This window comes from Hylaeus anthracinus, unplaced genomic scaffold (assembly GCF_026225885.1).
Source record: "Hylaeus anthracinus isolate JK02 unplaced genomic scaffold, UHH_iyHylAnth1.0_haploid 27328, whole genome shotgun sequence".
Taxonomy (NCBI): Eukaryota; Metazoa; Arthropoda; class Insecta; order Hymenoptera; family Colletidae; genus Hylaeus; species Hylaeus anthracinus.
In genome coordinates, this window is record NW_026535135.1 from 1,623 (window position 1) to 18,382 (window position 16,760).

The 16,760-nt window shown below is 36.2% G+C and overlaps 2 protein-coding genes and 1 long non-coding RNA gene across 7 annotated transcripts; 1 reads left to right on the plus strand and 2 right to left on the minus strand.

Annotated features, from left to right (window-relative positions):
• Nucleotides 1-540: 540 nt before the first annotated feature.
• Nucleotides 541-10,126, plus strand: LOC128893300 (polyhomeotic-proximal chromatin protein-like). 4 transcript variants are annotated; one of them, XM_054154155.1, is made up of 14 exons: nucleotides 541-3,385; nucleotides 4,986-5,645; nucleotides 5,720-5,968; nucleotides 6,042-6,326; nucleotides 6,423-6,615; nucleotides 6,687-6,925; nucleotides 7,066-7,282; nucleotides 7,365-7,540; nucleotides 7,603-7,888; nucleotides 7,953-8,204; nucleotides 8,284-8,403; nucleotides 8,482-8,629; nucleotides 8,707-8,893; nucleotides 8,975-10,126. In XM_054154155.1, the coding sequence occupies exons 2-14, from the start codon at nucleotides 5,148-5,150 to the stop codon at nucleotides 9,200-9,202; spliced, it is 3,078 nt and encodes a 1,025-aa protein (XP_054010130.1). In that variant the 5' UTR covers nucleotides 541-3,385; nucleotides 4,986-5,147; the 3' UTR covers nucleotides 9,203-10,126. The 4 variants fall into 4 exon arrangements, with proteins under 4 accessions (XP_054010130.1, XP_054010129.1, XP_054010132.1 ...); XM_054154154.1 differs by having other exon boundaries at nucleotides 541-2,983; XM_054154157.1 differs by having other exon boundaries at nucleotides 543-2,983; nucleotides 6,687-6,913.
• Nucleotides 10,127-10,920: 794 nt separating this feature from the next.
• Nucleotides 10,921-11,536, minus strand: LOC128893306 (uncharacterized). Its single transcript, XR_008461298.1, has 2 exons — nucleotides 11,367-11,536; nucleotides 10,921-11,268 (listed from the first exon to the last, which is right to left on the minus strand). It is a non-coding gene; the product is annotated as an uncharacterized LOC128893306 (long non-coding RNA).
• A 418-nt stretch (nucleotides 11,537-11,954) lies between these two features.
• On the minus strand, nucleotides 11,955-15,039 carry LOC128893305 (dysbindin protein homolog). Of its 2 annotated transcripts, none has more exons than XM_054154165.1 (5): nucleotides 14,996-15,039; nucleotides 12,636-12,925; nucleotides 12,411-12,566; nucleotides 12,192-12,332; nucleotides 11,955-12,113 (listed from the first exon to the last, which is right to left on the minus strand). In XM_054154165.1, the coding sequence occupies exons 1-5, from the start codon at nucleotides 15,022-15,024 to the stop codon at nucleotides 12,025-12,027; spliced, it is 705 nt and encodes a 234-aa protein (XP_054010140.1). In that variant the 5' UTR covers nucleotides 15,025-15,039; the 3' UTR covers nucleotides 11,955-12,024. The 2 variants fall into 2 exon arrangements, with proteins under 2 accessions (XP_054010140.1, XP_054010139.1); XM_054154164.1 differs by lacking the exon at nucleotides 14,996-15,039 and adding an exon at nucleotides 13,078-13,651.
• Nucleotides 15,040-16,760: the final 1,721 nt, after the last annotated feature.

Genomic DNA, 16,760 nt, shown 5'->3' on the forward strand with positions numbered 1-16,760 from the left:
CTTGTATGCATAAAGCATGTATTTGTCATGTCAGCTTGTATCGTAAATGTAATTAATTATACCCTCTGTCGCCCTCCTCTCACCATCTTCTTTCAAAGAGCGTCTCGCTCTTTCCCTGAGATCCAGGGATGGTGACTCTAACGACGCGGAAGAAAAGGTTGGCGATGGAGACTGGAGCCGGCTCGGGGCCGCGATCCCGACAAGAAAAATGGAAGGAAACCTGGTGACCGTCGAAAACGATCGTCATCGGACGCCGGAGGACCAGGCGTGGCGTAATTACCGGTGCCCCCGGCTGCTTCCATTTTCTACGCGCTAATTCGCCTCCCGATGCCCGATCGACGGACATCGAATATTATAATCCACGAGTGAATCTTAATGGGCAACTCCCCTCCTCCTCCCCCACCGCCTTCGCACGCACGATTCCCCCCCTCCTCGATCGCGGTATCGTTCAAGAGGATTCGCGAGGAGGCGACGCGTGGTTGAATTACGGATTCCCGCGTGGCGGTGGGGAAAATAAGGTCAGGGGTAGAGGGGTCGAAAGAGCGACGAGCGAAGAGTTGGTCGAGAAAGAGGGCAAATGAACGGACGGAGATGCAAGTCCGCGCGAGGGGAAAGGGGAAAGATGACAGACAGCACGAATGGAAAACAGAGAAGCCAAGAAGAGATTGGAGTGGGAAGGGGACCAATCGTCGCGACGAGTGAAAAGCTGCGTAACCCTGTCTCTTTCCCTCGTCGTGTACGTACGAGGGTTCTCGATTCCATCGAACCGTGTATGCGTGTGGAGACCCACACTTTCCTCGATCGATGCACGTACACACATTGGCTCGCCGCTTTGCGTGGTGGCGAGTCTCCTCCACAGAGAACCTGTCCACCGACGCAGGAACGTGCCGTGTACGTGTACGAAACAGACGTGTATAGATTTTCGGTACAGATGTGAAGGGGCAGCTATATCGAAACGCAGAGGCAGGCAGGATACGTAGCGGCGAGTTTCCAAGAGAGAACGCATGCGCGACACCGCCACGAAGCGAAGCTAATTTCTCAGTGGCGGCTCGAATCATTAACTTGTTACCTTGGCAACCCCGGCCGACCTAAACCATTGGCTGTCGCTTTCTCCCACTTCCCCTTCGTACGCTCTATCGGTCGAACAACAAACTACGCGCGCCGCCACGCTCCTTTCCACGGAATATCGTATATTTCCTAACCTAGCGCGACGTGGACTATAGACTATCCGTGTTTCCCTCGATACACACACTGTAACAGGACCCAGATACGCGGTATACATGTCAGAGGCACATGCCACCGTAGGGACGTGGTTGCTGGGATTGGCGCGGCCACGACTCTCTTCCTACCCTCGTCGCGAAACATCCTACCGTCTCGCTTCTTTGTCGAAATCCATGACCGGTATTGGAAGATGACCGATAAATCGGTTGCGTTTCGCTCTTTACGTTCGATCTTTTCGAATACTTCGTGCCGTTTTTACGCCTAACGTCGTTTTTTATACCAAGCACATCTTCGGAGATATTAATAAACATAATTATGATAACTGGTAGTAGACTAACGAAATTGCAGCCGATGAAAATTACTCGCGAACGAAAATTATACTTCGATAAATAGCAGAGATCTTAAACTTGTAATCATTCGATACAAAAGAAGAATCCTTTTACCCAAATATAGACCATGTAGTCTGTTTAAATCACGGTTTTGGAAATTTAAATCGAATTGGGAGTACTGTGAATTCCAGGCGCTCGATGTATATTCGCGCAAACTAGCGTTGCTTCCGTTTTCTGATGAAAAAAGTACAGAATATGCTCTGTACGGATTGGGTGGGAATCCTTTACACACACGCAGAGGACCAATCGCGAACGAAATTGCATTACGGGGTTTCGAGGAGGGCAGTATAAGCCCAACTTAGAAACAGCTGTGCCAGGAGCGTAACGAGTAATCGCGACGTTGGATTCACGTTTGGCGATGGAAATATCGAGCTTTATTTATTTCCATTCAATCTACATTTCCTCGCAAGGATCATCGACGAACACCGAACTGAGACAATTATTAGGAACCACCCATCGAAGGAAATACAGATTTTTCTTTTTCATAGAAAATTTCCAGAATGAAAAAGAACGATTTTTGTTGCAACACAATTTCCTGAAATTTGCATTTTTCAAACAGTTCCGTGTTGCAAATGAACTACTCTGTTTGTATGCTACGTTTACGCGTAAATACAAAAACAACAAAATTTAATTTAATTACCTTCGATATTTCAACTATAACCTAAATTTATATATAAGCTCATATAATTCACCTAACGTAAACATAAAACAAAACAAATGCAAATATAATATTCGATAAGAAAGTCGAATGACACGACTGTCACGTGACGGGGCGACAACGCGTCCGTGTTCGCCCCTGATGGCATCGTGAAGTTATACTGCGAAATATTCTGCGGACTATACCCACTCGTATGTACATCACAGGGTGTGTGCATGTGTTGGTGAAGAGTGCTATGTGTGCCCGAGGTAAGAGTATGAGTACCGTTACGGGGCATGCGCCTGCAGCCACCATATCCAATGGCCCCGCCTTTCACGGTGCAAACGATGCCTTTGGGATTTGTCCTCGCTGAACCAATGGGCAAACGAGGTTGCCATACGCGATGGGAGAGGTGAGGTTATAAGAGGCGAAATGGAGGGGAACAGACAGGGAGAAGGGCGGTGAAGCGAGGGGGGAACGAAGAGAAGCGAGGGGTTCCGTGGATCGTGTGGGAGCAGGGAGGCAGACAACGAATGCGACTACGAATGCTTACGAAACCTCGCGACGTCAACGTATAACAAAACTCTGTTTAAAATACCCATAGTGTTTTTTTAAAGAGGTACGAGAGACAACGATTCACGATAGAAAGTTTGGTCTAGTTAACGGTGGAATCGGTGCGGTGACAGTGTCTACGGCGTGTTCGAAAACGTGATAGGTGTGACTGCGCAGTCGCCATGTGAGTACCTGAACGAGTATCCGAAACTCCATGCAATGTTGTGTGCCTTCGATATTTTTAGTCTCCTTGTAGATCCGTATCGATGGTATTCCGACCGCGATTACAACGTACACGGTATATCGATACTCGAAAATTACCGCGAGCTACACAAAGTATAGAACACACTGTGCGTTATGTCCCGCCGGATCTTCGAACGTGCTTTATTTTGTAATCCAATATGTCGGCGTCGGAGACGCTGTTCTCTATTCGACGAGATACAATTCCACGGTTTCGCGTGTCTCAGTTGCTCCGACGAATAAGTTACATCGGACGAACACTCGTCGAGGAAACCGCGTGTGTTGTTATTATCATCATCGCCGTTATTACCATTATGGCGAAATCCATGTTGTCAACCGCCCCCTAGTACGGTCGCTTCTCCCCTTCTCTTATTTTTCTCTCCCCCTTCAACCCGCCTTTCAATCATATTTCCCGCTCAGAGAGAACTCTCCCTCCTGCTCTTCGAGCCCCTTGTCCGTTTACTAATTATGGTGGTGCTCGCGAGACGACATTTTGTTCCTTCTACTCCAATCTCAAGATGGATCATGTGTTTTCGGTTCGTCGATACTTCGATGCTTTGACGCGATTACAGATCCCTTTTTTACCGCTCGAGACCCATTCGAACTTTTTTTTTAACCCGACTCGCGTCTTTAGAAATTCCATTTTTTTCAGTTTTGCATGACTTTGTCGACAAACTGATTATCAATTCATCACGCAAAAACCAATCTCGCATATAATACCAAATAGACCCTCTTATTATGAAACACTTGTTTTAATGCATTTAACCGTTCCCTATTGATCATTTCCATAAAAAGTATTAATATGTATTTAGTAAATATCACAATTACGTTAATAAAAATTTATCCCAAGTTCTTGTTGCAAATTTGAGAGAACTACGTCCAAATATACAAATTCCAAAATTATAGGTTATACGAACATTTTCGAACTTATGCTTTATATTTTATGTTAATAACGTTTTCTATGTTATTTGAATTTAGGAAATTATTAATAATAAACCGTACGTAAATATTGAAACCTATAAAAGTATACGAAATTAAATACGCAAAATGATTATCGTATTATTGCACCCGGATCTGAAAATTAATCGTTACAGGATTCTTTTCCTTTAATTGAAAACATTTGCTCAAGATATATATTCCTTATTGCTAATTGCTCTAGTGGATGATTTAATGAGTTTGTTAATAGCAATTATGACCCCTTAATAGTTGATACGATCTACATTTTAAGGTTATCTAGTATGCTCGAAGCGTTGGTTATGAAAATATGACGTATAAAATATATTCTTAGTAACTACTGTAATATTTACCGTATATTTGAAGAATCGTTAACATTAATTTGTGAAGTTTCGTATATTGTTTATAAAACATAACATGTTCAGAACAAAAATACAAAAAGTATAGCATGCTAAACATTCCATCTTTAATTTTTATAAATCGAACATGCAATAATTAGTTGATTTGAAATACCACTTACATTGTAAACGAATATTCACCACTTTTCGCACTCTTTCACTTTTCATTTTTACACTCTTATATCAAGATCAAACAGTAACGATCTATTAAAATTCAAAAGTAATTTTACAATCTTCCACGTGTACCGATGATATTAATCGATGATATTAAAATTAAGGTTATGGTTAATAAATATTGCATAACTTCTTTATCTATTTCTGCGACAATAAACACGTTACGATTGGTGCTTCGTTGATATAAACACACTGTTGTGTATCTATACTGAAAATTTTGGTACAAGACACATATCGGATATGAAACCGTACTATCGTAAATTATGTATTAGAATAAATAACTTATTTAAATTCTATCAATTGTGATTCTGTACACATTATAAAAGGTACAATCGATCGTTACTTTTATGTATAAATTAATCTAATAAAGTCTGAACTTTTCAAAGAAATTTTTAACAAAATGAACAATTATCTTTTTAGGTGCAGCAGATTGAAAAGATTAAAAGTGATATTCTAACAAAAAATATCTATATACAATGGCAAGGAAAAAAGACATTAAATTGCTGAGAGTTTAATAGTGGAAAAAATACTTCTTTTTCTAAAGGAAGTTTAACTTCGAATAATAAAAAGGTATAGGAAAACATGACAGATGTTAAACCAATTGGAATCTCTCAAAATCAGCCACAACAAACACAGCAACAGCAATCACAGCAACAACAGCAGCAACAGCAACAACAACAACCTCAACAACAGCAGCAGCAACAGCCACAACAGCAGCAAATGATGATCGCAACCCATGATATTCAACAACAGCAAAATGTACAACAACAACAACAACAGCACGTTCAACAGCAGCAACAGTCCCAGCAACAACAAGCACAGCAACAAGTACAATCTCAACAAGTTCAACCACAACAACAGATTCAGCAACAAGTACAGTCCCAACAGCAAATGCAAGTTCAGCAGCAAGTTCAGCAGCAGGTTCAGCAACAAGTACAACAACATGTTCAACAGCAGCAGCAACAGCAACAACAGCAGCAGCAGTCTCAACAGCAACAATCTAATAATGGACAGCATAATGTTGTTCCTACTCAAGTCCAAGTGCAGCCACAGGTAGCAGCAATCATGCCTCAGCAACAGGTAAAATTTTACTGTATAGTAGGCATTTATTTAGTAAGAAAACATATTTATATAATAATAATCAAATATTATAGGGTGCTGTTGCAGTATCAATGCAACAACATCAACAGCAAGGAGGTGTGTCTATGACTCTATCCGGTCAGCAGGGAGCAACAACCATAACTACAATGGCTGCACACCCACAAGCTGTACAAGTTATTCAGCAACCTATGCAAAACCAAGCATATCACTTACAACAACTCTATAATACTCAGGGAACTCCGTTACTGATGCCAGGAAACTTAGCTCTTCATCCTGCAGGACTTAATCCTTCCTCTATACAGGTATCTAAACATACTCGTGATGTTTCGCATTTAAAAAAAATACAAATCCTCCTCTAAGTCGGATACTTTACAGGTCATAACTGCTGGAAAGCCATTTCAGTCAGCTGCTCAACTTACACCTCACATGCTAACTACCGCGTCGACGCCAGGTCAAGGCGGAGGTCATCCCGCAGGTGGAGGTACAAAAGTACAAGGATTTCCTACGGGATACTTACCAGTACCTACTTCTGCTACACCAGGAGCTGGACAGACTTTAGTATTTGGTCAACTAGGTGTATTGGGTTCCCCACAACCCCCTCCCTCTTTACAGCAGCAACAGCAACAACAGTCTGCAAACAAACAAGATCAAGTACAAAAGGTATTATAATCTCGTTCAGATTTTATTTTACGATACCTAATTATTATTTGTATTATGTTCGGCACATACATAGTGTACTGTTTCTGTAATATTTAGTATACCACGTGCACTGCAGCTACGCCATCGGGCGGAAGGGGCGGTATGCAATTTGCTCCTTGGCAATTTACACCACAAGTTGCTTGGACAGGGATACAACCACCAGCACTTCTAACTAATCAGATATTCATTAGAGGACCTACTCAACCTGACATGTTTATACAAAGCCCACAACCTATACAAGCTCATAATGGTTAGTTTATTATCGGTATTAAATAAGATTTTTAATCTTCTCGAGATTATGTCGTCGCTGTCTTTGTATAGCACTGGCTACGCAACAACAAATTCAAGGGGTACAACAAATTGCTGCAGCTAGTGCAAAACCAAAGGTGATGGATATGCAACAGCAACAACAGCAGCAGGGTAAGCAAAGCACGGGTGGTCAACGACCGTTGAGTATTTTGCCGTCCTCTCTACAAGCAGTACAAGCTGCCAGTATACGAGCTGCCAGTTCCGTTTCAACGCAAACTGTTCACGGAGTTCAAGCCACGGTACATGTACAGGTTACTATAATTAAAGTAACAGTTGGAACAACAATTTCAACTGCTGCGATTGTCGTGTGTCACGTCAAACCATCGAAACATTCTTTTTTCTTTTCGTATAATGAAGAAGAAGTGTTTTTTTTTTGTGTTTTATAACTTAGAGTGGAAAAGGAAGCGGTAGTGGCGGTAAAGGTCGTGGTAAACCATTGCAATCGCCGCAACAACCGCAGCAACAGTCACAGCAAGCGATGCAACAACATCAACAGGTTTTTATTCAACAGAAGCAGCATGCGCAGCAGCAACAGATGCAACAACAGTACCAACAACCGCAATTGCAAGCATCGCAACAGCAACAAATACAGCCTAAACCAATAATGAGTAAGACGACGATTTATATGTTGTCTACAATAATTTTTTAAACGGGTTTTCAGATATTCAACCGTTACTGTCTTCTTTAAAGCAAACATGACTCTACAACAGCAACAACAACCTGGAGTGGTTCTTGGCGGAGAACGCCCGATTATGCCTGTGGTATCCGTAGGCGGAGTTGGTGTTGGTGTTGGAGTTGCTACTACATCTCAAATGAATCAAGTACAACAGTCACAGATGGCTAATGTACAGCAATTACCATTACAGGTAATACACGTTGTTTTCTATTTAATTAATGCCACCTAATTCGATAACGTAATACTTTTTAGGCGATCAATTCGACAATAATTGGTAGTCAAATAGTTAGCGGGACGTCACAGGTTCAAACGATGTCTATGGTGAATCAGTTGACAGATCAAACGCACGATAATACTAATTCCACCATAATGATTACATCTCCTGATCGTAGTCATCAAACCGAATGTACCTTAGTATTACCATCGACTACAAATGCTTCAATTACAAGCGAAGAAAATTCTAAATTAATGTTGAAAAAGGAAGAGACAATGCCCCTTACGATAGAAGAAATTACAGTAGCTCAACCAGAAGTGACAGGTTTGTATATAATTCGATAAATATTTTCGATAATAGCATGAGTTTCATATAAACATTTGCATAGACGGGGACCAATGTAAAATAGTTATAAAAGACGAAGATAATTCAACTATGAAGACAGAAGAGAAATGCAACAATCCGTTAACAGGACTAGCGAACACGATTAATTCTATTACGAATGGTATTAGCAACGACGAGTCTGTAACAATTCCCGTGTCAGTGTCAGTTACTGCAAACAGCAAACATGTGCCTCCAAAAGCAATGGTCAAACCACAAGTTCTCACGCATGTAATCGAAGGCTTTGTTATACAAGAAGGTATATATTCGATTCATTTCTTATGTATTATTACGTTTACGAATTATTATGCCTATACTTATAAATACATTTGTTTTAGCATCCGAACCATTTGCCGTTAATCGAACATCGTTAAATAACACAGTTAATCAAGACACAAATAATATTTTAAATCGTAATAATTCATCGTCTGAAAAGGAGAACCATGAAGAACCTCCAAGTAAGATTAAACAAATGTAGTTACATGCAGTGTTCTACTAGTAACGTAAGCTGTATTAAACTGAATTAATTCTGTCAGGGAAAAAGCATGCACCTAATTATCCCGGTGACGACGACGGAAATAATGCTCAAATTGGAAAGTGCGAATCTTGCGGTACTTTAGTGGACGAGCAAAATATCAAGTTCAAAAAGGAAAAGCGATTCTGTTCATCTGGTTGTGCAAAGAGGTTAGTAGACGCGTTGCTTCTTGAATTTTTTGAAGTATTTGAATAAAAACAGAAATTACAACTTACGAATCAAACAGCAAAAAACGTGAAGCGAGAGATCGCGACGGTAACGAGAAACAGTGGACTGAATTGATAGAGACTGAATCGAAAAATCTTGACGGAGACATGATGAAGAAGAATGGGGAAGATAAATTATTGTCCACTACAACTACAACTTCCTCAGTCGATGAAACACTGCCAAAAGTTAATCCTGTAAAATGGACGGTAAGAATACGGCTCGCATAAATTTCCTAAAAAGAAATATATTTCCACGTCGATATGACAAAATAAAATTATTTTGCACAGGTTGGAGAAGTATGTGATTTTATTCGTGGTTTACCGGGGTGTGCTGACTATGCAGAAGATTTTGCTATTCAAGAAATCGATGGTCAAGCACTTATGTTACTCAAAGAGGACCACCTTATGTCAGCCATGAGTATTAAATTAGGTCCTGCATTAAAAATTGTAGCCAGGATCGATTCGATGCGTGTAGAGTCGCTATCAAATTCTAATCCCACATCTAATAATACGTAAACGTTTACTGCTTGAGATTTTTATCTGCGGAATTTCAAGTTGCAGCCTATGGGCTACAGGGTTTGTGCAAGTATTTGATCGGATTGTAGATTTAAGATTTCTAAGAAAAACATGAAATATCTTTTTTTTTATAAAAATACAGTGTTTTTGTATTTTTTTAAATTTCATTTCCATGAAACTCATTTTTTTTCGTATAGAACAATAATACCGATTACTAAGTTTTAGTATTTCAAAGTGTACCGCTATAATTTAAAGATCGATCTATGTAAGACTAACTCTATGTTTCGTACTATTTCCTAATATATCAAACGACTATATTGATATTTCGAATAAAAGCATAGATATTATTTAATTTTTAGTTCGACAGTACCATACTGGCAATACGATATAACCTTTGATAAGTCTTACACCGATTGATTTTTATAAATGTAAATAAAAATCAATTTCTGTTTTTTCATTTGTAATTTGAAATGTATGTATATTGCATTTAGGAATTTCTTTTTTTTTTTTTTTTTTTTTTTAATATTATTCTATGAGGTATGGTTGACTAGAACTATCAAGAAACTGAGTACAAATTATGTCCATTACACAAAAAGGAAAAAGACGTTGTATATAAACTATCCAGCATATATACGATGTATTTTGTACTCGAAAATTACATTTGGAAGGTGTACAAAAATTATTGCCTTCTATAAGACTTACGGTAATACTGAAAGAAAATTTGGCATTTTTAAAACGTTAGCCTTTGTGATGAATAAGTAGAAATTTATGTGCGTGACAATTTTAAATTGATATATAAGACAATTGAAGCAACGCGATTAACGGTATCGACCATGTACTTTGTAAATGTATCATGTGCACTCAACTTGCATACGTGTAAATATTAAACATAAAATGTTTATTTAATATACAAATTTTATAATACGAATCTTCAGTTATTAACAGAGGTTATCCTTCCATTTATAGAGATTTGCTTTAAGTAATTATTCAATGTAAGCGCAAAAAGAAATATATTTCTATTATCTGTATAAAACGTGACATTGAGCAGGAAGTAGGACATTTCTTTTACTCTTATGTAATATCTCGTGAACGTCTTAGAATGAAAAGTGTTCAACAAAATAGGAAAGAATACCGACATGTTATTTATATCATTACGCGGTCTTTACGATTACGAACAATGTACATATATCTATTCCTTAAGCATTTATTAGATAGGTTTATTTAATTCTGCATTCAACAATGTATAAATTGGCAATTATTATAAAGATTTATATGTTTCAAAATTTAAGTACAGGTTATAATAGAAAGGTACTGCACATGTATGGACACAAATACATTCTTCATTCGAGCATACTTAAATTTTGTTTATAGTAGAAAAATGACTAAAAAATCGTCTACTGAATATATTTAGGTAAAGATGCACTAATTACAATAACATAATATAAAGCACACTTATTCTATGTCGAATTTAAAAATCACTCAGGGCATAATCTCACGATACACCTTTTTATACTCATTTGAAAAACATTATGATAAGGGATGTATACAATTGTGACTTCTCAAATAAAACAAATTCAACAAAAATATACTATGCGTATTAAATTATGTACCAAGTATAATTATAAAAAAAATTGTGAATTATAACATTTCCTTACAACCTATCGTAATATTTGAAAATATATTTTAGCCTAAGAAAACTCAATGGTCAATGACTGATATTACCTTGTGCATTTTTTTATTACGATTATTATTCTATTATAATATATGTGTTTACATTTTCATTTATAGTTTAAACTTTTTAATATGTCATTTTAAGAGAGTTGTAAAGGTTTTCCTTCAGATAGTAATTCTTCTTCAGCTTTCATTTTCATTGTTTTGTGAAGGGGCCGTATATATCGAATATATTCGTATACTTTATAGGAAAAAAGTGCACCTGTAATTAATGTAGTAGCAATACATACATTTACGAATCCCTTGTGAAACTTATTTAAGATAGAGTTCACGTTTTTGTATCGTTGCAACATTTTTATGAAAGTAGTCCTTAACTTTGAAGCCTTTGAAAAATACTGAAAAAAATATATTTTTATAATACAAATCGATTATTAAAATCTGTTCACTGCCAAAATGTCACTTACAACCCTTTCAGAATAGTTTAATACTATACCTGTAGTAAACAGTACGAGTATATATATATAAGCAATTGTTTTAATATATCGTATCTATTTTAATTGTTCCTTAAATACTTTATACTTATGTTTAGAACTTTAGAGTAAATTTCACTTGTTCTTGCTTTTCGGCACGAGTACTGAAAATCCGTTCAAATTCACTAATCTAACGTAACCTAGAAAACGATATTATGTAATATGTACAGTATGTAAGTATATAAATAACTAATTTGTTTGCGTGCGAATTTGATGCTTTTTCGACTATTATATGCTTTTTTTCATAATTTTATCCACATTTGTAGATGCAGCCAGCAGGAATCTATGTAGTATTTATATAACCGTATTCTTGATTTTCATGTAATAAAAAATCGTATATAGATATTAATCGTATTTTATTGAAAAAAAATGTGAAATAAACGTTTTTATTATTATTATTTATTCACTTTTAATCTATTTAGCATAGGTGATATTTGTAAGAAATACCACACAGTACATATAATTCATGTAATCAATATTTGTTTCTGAGAATGAGATTTATTACTTACTTATTGTATGATTTGTACATATTACTTTTATAATTTAAAAAATAATTGATATATCTCTTTATTTAAAATATTTACATTATGAATAAAACACTTAAAACTAAAATGTTACATTTTAATTTTCTAAAAATTCATCAAATGTCGTTGAATCCACATCTAAAACTATGTCATCCAAAGATGGTCCTTGTTGTGTTACTGGTAACTCTAAAAGAAAAACAACAAATTTTATAACATTGAATTTAAGAGGATATTAAACTCTTCTTTTTATATTTTCAATTATACTTGATATTGAGCCAGTTGCTTTATATTCTTCGAGTTGCTCTTTGAATACTTCTTCAAACGTTTCTCGTCTTTCTTTCATCATCTTCTGTTGCTTGAGTTCATATTGGGATACTCTTTCGGTGTGTTCATTGGCTAACTTTGCTAAAATTAATATATACCTTGAACATTTTTCTTATACTAATTAATTAATTAATTAAGCCCAAATATAATGTAATTTACCTTTTACAATATTTAATTCCACAAGTTTCTTTTCTTCATATAAAGCTAATTGAAATCTGTGATCCAACTGTCTACTTTGTAAATCCAACATTTCATTTAGATCTTCTAATTGATAAATAGCACCTTCTACTTCTTCGAATGTTTCTTGTAATGTTCCTTCGATATTAATAAAAATGATTACTTAGTTTTAAACTTCCTTTATAAATTGAATTTATACGAAGATACCTATTTGATCCATCAGGTCCTGTATCGCATTGTTAATTTTTGGAATGTATGCTAAAGTGCTATTTAAACATGTAATACTTTTCCACTCTTGTTCGAGTCTTTCATAAATACATCCTATAAGTTTATCTGCCATTTGGGCTCTCTCTGCATTTTCTTCTGTGAGCTCGTGTAACTCGTTCCACTGTAACTGATATCTATGTAAAATATCAGCTCCCGCATCGTAATTAACATTACGGATATTAACAGATTTCTTCTGTTTTGGGGTCTCGGTAACAGTTAATCCTCGAATACTAAAAGTAAGGAAGTTATCTATATGTAAAATATATGGTAAACTCCCTTTAATTACATTTTCAATTTTTATGAAGCAACTGGCACTAAAATATATTTATTATTTGTTTGTCATACATTGGCAAATAGAACTATAAACATGTATATTCTTTACCTAGCCGATATACCTTCTTGTACTGTTTGAAATTTATTACGCAAAGTACCAAACATGATTATGGATTATATTATCTTTATTAAAGTACTTGGAACACAATTAATACTATTCTAAGATCATATATGAAATATAAGTTTTTACACTTATCATGATCGTATAAAAACTGTTCTCTACAGACGTATTTAACAGTAAATAAAAGGCAATTTTTCCCCACTGATAGTTCACTATTTATGCAAATGTGAATATTCGATTAGGTTAAAGGATCTCAAATTGCAAACATCAATACAAGATAATTGGCGTTTTATATGGTACTATCAGAAGTGTTTACGAATTGTTAAAGTAACCTCTATTCTTAAATCACCAAGATTAGTTTTTTATCTTATTTTATCAACATGACATTACATCTGGAACTAGTAATTATTATGGGGTATCGTTAAGAGGTTCATAACAAGCACGATATAAACATAAGTTTAATCAAGTAAAGTGGAATATAGCAGCTTAGTATGTGACACTGCGCTTTTTAGCTATCATGAACGTGTAAATAACTCATACACTTTCTAAGAAACATTTGTTAATTTGTGTTTTATGAAAAGTATAACACTTTCCGTAGTATTTTCTTTACATGTTGGCAGCACTGATTTGCAATGCGTACTGTATTCGGTTACTTGGTCGAAAGTATTAATTCTCTTGTTGTAAGTACAGGGTGAATACAAATTTTATATACAAAATTATATTATCCTACAAAATAAATCAAGTAATAGTAATTGCTTAATTACAATGTCATTATTTGACCTTACTATAACCTGGTGTAAATGTTTCGTATAATTAAAATACACTGTATACTCGTAAATTTTGGGTTATGTATCATTTAATTGAAACTTTGAAACTCTGCCTATACAAGCAGTCATTTTACATACTCAAACGAAATAAATACGTAGCAAAGGAAGTTGCAGATAAATAGTGTTAATTACATTAATATTATTGTAATTGTACATAAGATTAATCAGTTTTTTGTTTCAACAATCAAAAGGGGTAATGTATTGTATTTTAATCGTGTATTTTCGATGTGAAACAATTTGGCAACATCGCTAAAAGCTTAACTCCCTCCCTCTGACAATATGACTGGTGCCTAGCAACCGGTGAGGTCAACAAACGAGGTCAGATTGCAAATTATCTGTGCAAGAAAATTTAGTAGATAATATTAACGAAGTAGCATATTTACAATTATTTCGAGACTAGTTACGCTTTCTTTAAACTATTATTCAGAAACGTTATCAGTAATTTATGCATTCATATGTCAACTGTCAATATATCGATGTACCTGTCAGTACTACGATAAAGAAACATTTTAAAGAAAAAGAATTTCTTGACTATGCAACCATGTACACTGTTCTTCTACAAATTGAGTTGCATCGATTAAAAATAAAATAAAAATATTACAGGTACAAATGAAATAGTTTTTGTAAAGGTGTACGATAAAACCAGAGTGGATGAAGGTATACATATATCTCCCGTATTGCCAAGTGTTGCATTGCCACCATGTTTTTCAGTTTTGAAGTGCACGGCAGGGTTAGGTTAAGTAATGCATCTAGCGATATCAACGATTCCTGTGCTACGGAAATTCAAATGAGTAACATTTCAGAGAGCTTTGCTGATCAACTCGGTGTGCTATGCGTCAGCTCGCAATCGCGGTTGTTTTGTTGATAACGAACGAGTTTGCTAAGTTCTGGTATCCAGATCCACCATCGAAACCTTTATCTTTTTCTCTCCCTACTAGACATGCAATGAGCATAACTTGAACGAACCTCATCAGATGAGATTCGAGCTTAGAAAGTTGTGCGCAACTCGCAACGAAACCAGATTTGTGGGGAGTGGCGGTGGAGGGGGAGGTGTAGTCAGGGATGTTGGGTCAACGTACGTATCCAAGTATCCCCTTTCTCCTTGCATCAAGTTAGATCACTACTACTATATCGTGATGAACTCGCTACTCCATAAAGACGATTACCTTTCTGCGCATAGCTACTGCGCACATTAAATAGTAGGAGTTACCAACCAAAGGACGAGGAAACCATGGTAGGGATGAAATCAATAGTCAAGTACTCCGTGGAATGAGAATGTCAACTGAATATATATATACATACAAATATGTATATATATTATGTGTATGTATATATATATATAAATATGTATATATATATATATATGTATATATGTATATATGTATATATATATATATATACATGCATGTACACATATATATTCGGATATTCAATTGCTTGCTTGAGCTTTATTCGCCGTAAACGAAGCAACAGAAATAGTCAGAAGTAAACTTCCATTACGAGCGTTCTCTTTTTTTTTGTATTGATCTTCAAGTGTACAGAGATGAATAAACAGCAATGTATATGAAACTAAACATTTACGAGTAAAATGTTCAATTCGGTATATTATTTCATGCATGTAAAGATATATTAAATAAATATTTGCGAAGAGAAAGCAAGGAATAAATTCAAAGAATATGGACGTACACGAAGTACGGTATTATGATTTTCGCCTTAATACAATGTAAGAATGGATGCGGAATTTTGCTTGAATTAAATATAGAATTCCAAGTATGGGTTGTTTGAGTATCTTCACAAAATATAGCACAGAACCTGTTACGATCAATAGATGCCAGATTCGGCCGTTTCCGACGTGTTCCGTTAAGTTCCCCTACTATATTCGTTCTCACTGGCCTCCAACCATTCTTGTCACGCCTTGTTCATGTACGTTTTAAACCGGTTATTTCAGGTGTACGGGTTTGGTGTACGCTTTACCATGGAAAAAGCTTGCGTTCCGAAAGCTTGGTCACCACTACATCGACGTTAAGCCTTAATTACTTCTCTCTTTTCATGAAATGTAGCACGCAACCATGAAAAAGTCGTATTTGCAACGTTGTGCTGCATTATTTATAGTACAATTTGAATACAATATGAAACATATCGAATCTGAAAGTATAAAATATGCAACGCTATTTACAGTATTGCGTTGCATAATTTATAGTTCAATTTGAATAGAATAATAAATAATTTTAAATGAAACGAATCTTCGTATAGTCGTAAAACGTATCTTCACGGTATTCTATCGTTGGTATTTCGAGTAGACGTAAAACAACGTTTTGGATAATATATCTAGACGTACGGATAATTTAATCGTAGAGTTGGGAGGAGAATTATGTAGCACCGCCATGATTTGTGGAACCGGAAAAACCGTCACGAATTATGGATGTAAATCGTCGCAGCTGCAACGGCATTTAGGTGCAATGGATGACAGGTGGCAATTGGATAGTTAACGTTGACGGTTCTGTCGAAGAATTGTACGAACTGCGAGACTTCGTGGAACATTGGAGGGATAGAAAAGAGAGTACGGGAGGAAAAACGTGAAGCGATAGTTGGAGAAGGCGAGGAACAATGAAAAAGAAAATAAGAGTATTGGTTGGTGGGCAGAGAGGGAAAAAGAGATGCTCGTTTAGTACGAAATGGAAGGAAGAATGGAACGAGATGAGGAGCGAGAGAGAGGAGAGAATTTCACGGCAACGTTCGAGCTGCGCCTGCGTCGGCAGTACTTGGTATGAGCGGATTGGTTCCCTACTCATACTTGAGTGCACGTTAGGTTGACTTAATTTCAATTGGGGCTCCTTCTCTACT